This window comes from Stylophora pistillata, chromosome 14, assembly GCF_964205215.1.
Source record: "Stylophora pistillata chromosome 14, jaStyPist1.2, whole genome shotgun sequence".
Taxonomy (NCBI): domain Eukaryota; kingdom Metazoa; phylum Cnidaria; class Anthozoa; order Scleractinia; family Pocilloporidae; genus Stylophora; species Stylophora pistillata.
The window spans coordinates 5,302,379-5,307,378 of NC_142532.1; the positions used below are offsets into that span (position 1 = coordinate 5,302,379).

The following is a 5,000-nucleotide window of genomic DNA, read 5'->3' on the forward strand; positions in this document are numbered from 1 at the left end:
GCTAGATAAAGAGAAGAAGACTTGGGTGAGGCGTTGGCGATCGTAGTGCGCCACATACAGCAAGACTTGAAACTGACTCGGCAACTTATACGTCTGGAGGTGCTCGCAAAGGCACTTAAACGAGAGCAGTTGGCTCAAAGGCTGATGTCATGTTTGGCTGTGGACTATAACTTTGGTCCGGGGGCAATCATTGGAGGGATGTGAGGTGGTGCATCAGTGAATGGAACTGCCTTGAGTCAACTGAAGTTCTTTTATGCAGACCTTTTTGACGTTGTATGCTTTTCTCACACTTTAGACAATGTTGGCTCTCATTTTGAATTTCAAGTCTTCGATGCATTTATCCCGCGCTTTTGGATAAGTTTCTTTTCCCACAGTTACAATGCCAGGCTTGCTTGGAGAGAGAGAAAACTGGGCCGTCAATTCCTACCTTCAGTGACACACGGTGGTGGAGTAAATGGGAGGTGATTAAGCAAGTGTTGGACTTATTTGAAGATGTCGAGCCCGGCTTTCTGTCGCGAGAACGAGGAAATTTGTCCAGCAAATCGTGGGCATCTCCTGGAAATATTTGATGATCCCCAAAGCTGTCAAGACCTGCGCTTGGAGTTGGTTGCTGTTATCGATGCCGGAGTGCACTTTGTAGATGCCACCTATTAACTAGAAGGGGGCGGGCCTCTAATTTTTCCTTCCTACGAGCGTCTTTCAGCTGTTGCACAGGCTATAGAAGTCCATCATTGCCCTAATACCGAGGCGGTTGCTCGTGAAATTTCCAACGGAAACGTTGCCATCTACAATCAGTTAATGGCACAAGCAAAGGTTTGTATTCGGCCTGGACTGAACTTTTATCAGCACAAATTCAACGTACAGTTTCGTGACACAGTAAGAACTTTTTAAAGCAGCACGATTCGGTTGCCCCGTACAAGTGCAAGCCCTACGTCCGAGAGCAGCATTACAGGAAGAACTAAGGAATTTCCCTTTCCTCAACAATGACGCCACAATAGCAAATCCAGCGCGAGAACTTCCTCTGTATATCGCTGCGGCTGATGGGGTCAACGTCGCATGCGAGGAAGACAAAGTCACTTGGTGGGCTGCTCACAGAGATACCCTTCCACACTGGTGTGTACTTGTCAAGAAACTACGCCTGATTCAACCAAGTTCTGCTGCGACTGAAAGGGTTTTTAGTCTCCTTGCAAGTGTATTTACGTCACAGCAAGACTCTGCTCTGCAAGATTACCTGGAAGCGTCTGTCATGCTACGATACAATAAGGCAACAAGAGTCTAACAATGTTATATAAAAACTCTAAATACGCAGATGTAAGAGCCTTCAAATTTTATTATGCACATGATAAAACATTGTTACGTTCGTCGTTCCATGTGAAGTAACTTGAAAATATTACTGTTCTCTATTCTATCAACCTTTTGTAACAACCTGTCGAACAACACTACGCAAAATAGATTGTTAATTACTTAAGTAAAAATGACATATTTACCAAAAGCTTAGAAGTAACTGTTTACAACTTCTAGCACTTTTTGAACACTATTTTGAGATTTTGAACACTTTTTGAGCACTTTTAGCCATTTTTTCCAGAACTTTTTTAGGATTTTACGAGCGCAATCGGGAAAGACCTACCCCCCACCCCTACCCCCACACCCGTAAAGCAAGGAAAAATTATGCAACTTCGGCTTCTTTGTACGCCACAACGCGATGCAATCCCGCTTTTAAATTTTGTGTGCTAAGAGATGGTCCTTTTATCTCTTAGAAAATATTAATTTTTTGTTATGTTGTTACGTTTAAGTCTGAATAGTGACCCGTCGAAATAAAGTATGTCGCGTCTTTTTCGCAGAGGTGAAATAAAGGTCAACTTCAATAGCTTATAAAGAGCTGTACTACATATATTTACAAATCATAATATACACTACCTTAATTAAAGCTTTATCCTTGTATTTTAATTCCTATAATTCTCTATTTTAGCCCGCCATAAGCGGCGCGTCCAGGTTTAAAAGAGTTGGGGCTATTTTTTCTGGCATGAATTTAACTGATGGATCTTATTAATAGAATTCTCTCATCGTTTTCATCATTAATCTCATCGGATTATTTAGTCACCGTTCTCCCTAGAATGTCCAGAAACAGACTTAGGAGTCCTCGACCACGAGGAGCTTTACTTTGGAAAGAAAATTTCTAAATTATAATAAACTCTAAGATGGAGTCCCACCTTAAAGAGAGCAAGCGTCCGCCGACCCAGCGTAACGCCACAGTGACATAGCTGACACAGTGCTTTTTGTTCCGAGAGCATCACAGCTTGGATGATTATCAAAGAGCCTTAGAGTCTTAAATCCATCGATACCTGCTGTTTTCGTCAGCAAACCTCGCATAATGCAACTTGTTCTTATGACGCTGACATAGTCTCATTTTGCAACAGCATAACAGCTTCGATAATCATCGCTGCTCTTCCCGGCCGATGATGTCCACAGTTTAAGTTAGCACATTTCGCATATAGCAGAATGAGTGACTACGGGAAACACGGACAATACCAGGCCAGGCTGCTCGGCAGCTGCGCAACATTGGCTGAGTCTGTAGCACACAGCTGCTGTGTGTTGTGTTTATAGACGGTGCCAAGATGCTCTTGCCGTGAAAGGTCGATCTTCATTCAAATCCAGAAATAAAGCATAGTAAAAAATAAAACAAGACATTCTCATATTTGAACGTTTGCATCAAATTTCAAGGAAATATTAATAACAAAACAGAACGTAAAAGAACAAAAAACGATGGATTGCAATTGTTTCCTCTATGCAGGGACTAAAGAGAATTTGAATCGACATATTCACAAATTCGTTCGCCACAAAAGTAAAATCAGACATGCTAGAAGATCCATGTAGCCTACTTTATCTTGTTGATGTTCAGATTAATCATTAAATAATGTAACGGATTTCTTTATGGGCTGTCAATTTTTACCTTTCAAGAATTTCCTCCACGTTTCTGGACAAACAAAACTTCATTTCGCAGATAAGCTGTTTTCTAGGGCAGATCACCACGCACGACTCAACCTTCCCTCCCACAATAGTCCTTAACTCATTCAAAGCATCATTCAGCATCCATAAACCTGGGAATAACGCTTTGTTTGCATTGGGAGAGTCGCATGCTGTGCCCAAAACGATCACAGTGTACGAAGCTCTCCGAGGTAACTTGTGTTTCTCGAGGATTTACGAAGAAATTGTGTTTGATCTCCACTTCTTTGCCGCCTATCAAATCTATCTGGGTTCAAATGAGCCGATGCGTCTGATCAAACAACTATCGATCATTAGGACCGTCTTCATCGTCGCTTTAACGACTTAGTGCTCCTTTTCTTTTCCGTTAAGGCAAGTAACCATTCATATTTCCCGCTCTTTTTTAAAGGACAGCGAAGAATATTTAACAACGTTCGAGGTAGAGGCATCGATTACCTAATTCTATAGATATCGGATTACCATAGTTAGGGAAAAAAGAATCAAAAATATTATTGGAGACTACCTACAACACTTGGAGTAAAATTCAACCTGGAATCGAGGAGAATCCCTAGCTGAGTTACTTTTGCTCTAAAATGCCATCAGTCTTTTGCTTCTTTTGGACTAAAATTGATCTTTTATTTACAATAATTGATCTAAATGCACAATATTGACATGTTATGTAGTAAAAACGTTTTATCTATCATTTAAATATATCCGCTTGAATGGTTACAATTTCTCGCAGACCGCGTGCAACAGCAGTTCCAATCAAAGCTGTCTTTCTCACGTCTCATTAGGAGGTAAGATAAATTGTACATCAATCGCCTTTCAAACAAACCGTGGCATTGTTAAAAGCACTTAAAAAAACTAAATTAATATAAATTGATTAATATTGAGTCTATCCTGTGTCTAAGAGTGTAAGGGTCTGATGACCTGGCGTAACTCTATCGTGCGCTTGATGTCTCTAACAGTCTTCTTTCGTAATAGCATCGCAGTTTGGATGACTATCAACAAGCTGGACAGTTTTAACATCCAAAAATGTATGATGTTTCTTCAGCACGTTTCGCATAGTGCAACTTGTTCTCTGCGATATGAGCGGCACGGACAAACGCGAACGACCCCAGGCCAGGCTGCTCGGCAGTTGAACAACATTGGCTGAGTCTGGAGCACACAGCTGCTGTCTGTTGTGTTTAGTGACGGTGCCAAGATACTCTCACGGAAAAACCTTGATTTACACTCAAATCTGGAACTAGGAATAATCAAAACCACAACTTTTTTTCATAAAATTTTATCCAATAAAGACGTGTGTTTAAAAATTTCAAAGAGATATTGCTGATACAAATAATACAAAGAAAAGTGACCAAAACATAGCACCTCTTGATGAGGTATTATCTCCTACCTTTCTAACGCTTCTTCCACGTTTAAATACACGAAGAACTTCGGTTCGCAGATCAGTTGTTTTGTAAAGCAGGTCGCTATGCAAGACTCACCATCCCCTCCCACAAGAATCCGTAACTCACTCCTAGGTGGCCAGTTCGTAGGCTTGCAAAAATCCTGGAAAAAGGAAAATGATTTGCACAATAATCTGGGATTCATATCTTTCAGTCATACATAGTGGAATCTTTTCTCGTGTCGTCAAGGTAACCAGATCAGATGAAATAGTATTACCTGATTTTTCACGTATGCATTTACTCTTTCCAACATACCAACATGAGTAAATTCGTAAGGTAAGTGAGGCTCTTCCTAAAATTAAAAAAAAAGAAAAAAACGGTGGATGTATTTATTCCTAATTACATCATACCCAACAGGTAATGTACGTCTTAACTTCTTTAAATTTATATCGTATGTTCAGGGAAATTAACACCATTACTTCAAGAAGGAGGGCGGTACCTTACAAAATTATGGAGTATGCAGACTGCTCACACTACAGGTGTCTAAAGCGTGATTGCGAATCAGTTTATTTTGTGCCCAGAATACAGTTTTGTTTCCTCCATACTCCATTGACCGCAGAATAGCTTTCC

The 5,000-nt window shown here is 40.5% G+C and overlaps 1 protein-coding gene across 1 annotated transcript in view; it reads right to left on the reverse strand.

The window, feature by feature from the left end:
* Positions 1-3,587: 3,587 nt before the first annotated feature.
* Positions 3,588-5,000, reverse strand: part of LOC148716208 (alpha-1,6-mannosylglycoprotein 6-beta-N-acetylglucosaminyltransferase A-like) — a 17,730-nt gene continuing 16,317 nt past the window's right edge. Inside the window, exons 15-17 of the mRNA XM_088745333.1 lie at positions 4,648-4,722; positions 4,379-4,533; positions 3,588-4,228 (exon numbers count right to left, since the gene is read on the reverse strand). Coding sequence (XP_088601459.1) covers positions 4,033-4,228; positions 4,379-4,533; positions 4,648-4,722 — 426 coding nt within the window. The 3' untranslated portion in view covers positions 3,588-4,032. The remainder of the gene's footprint in view (positions 4,229-4,378; positions 4,534-4,647; positions 4,723-5,000) is intronic.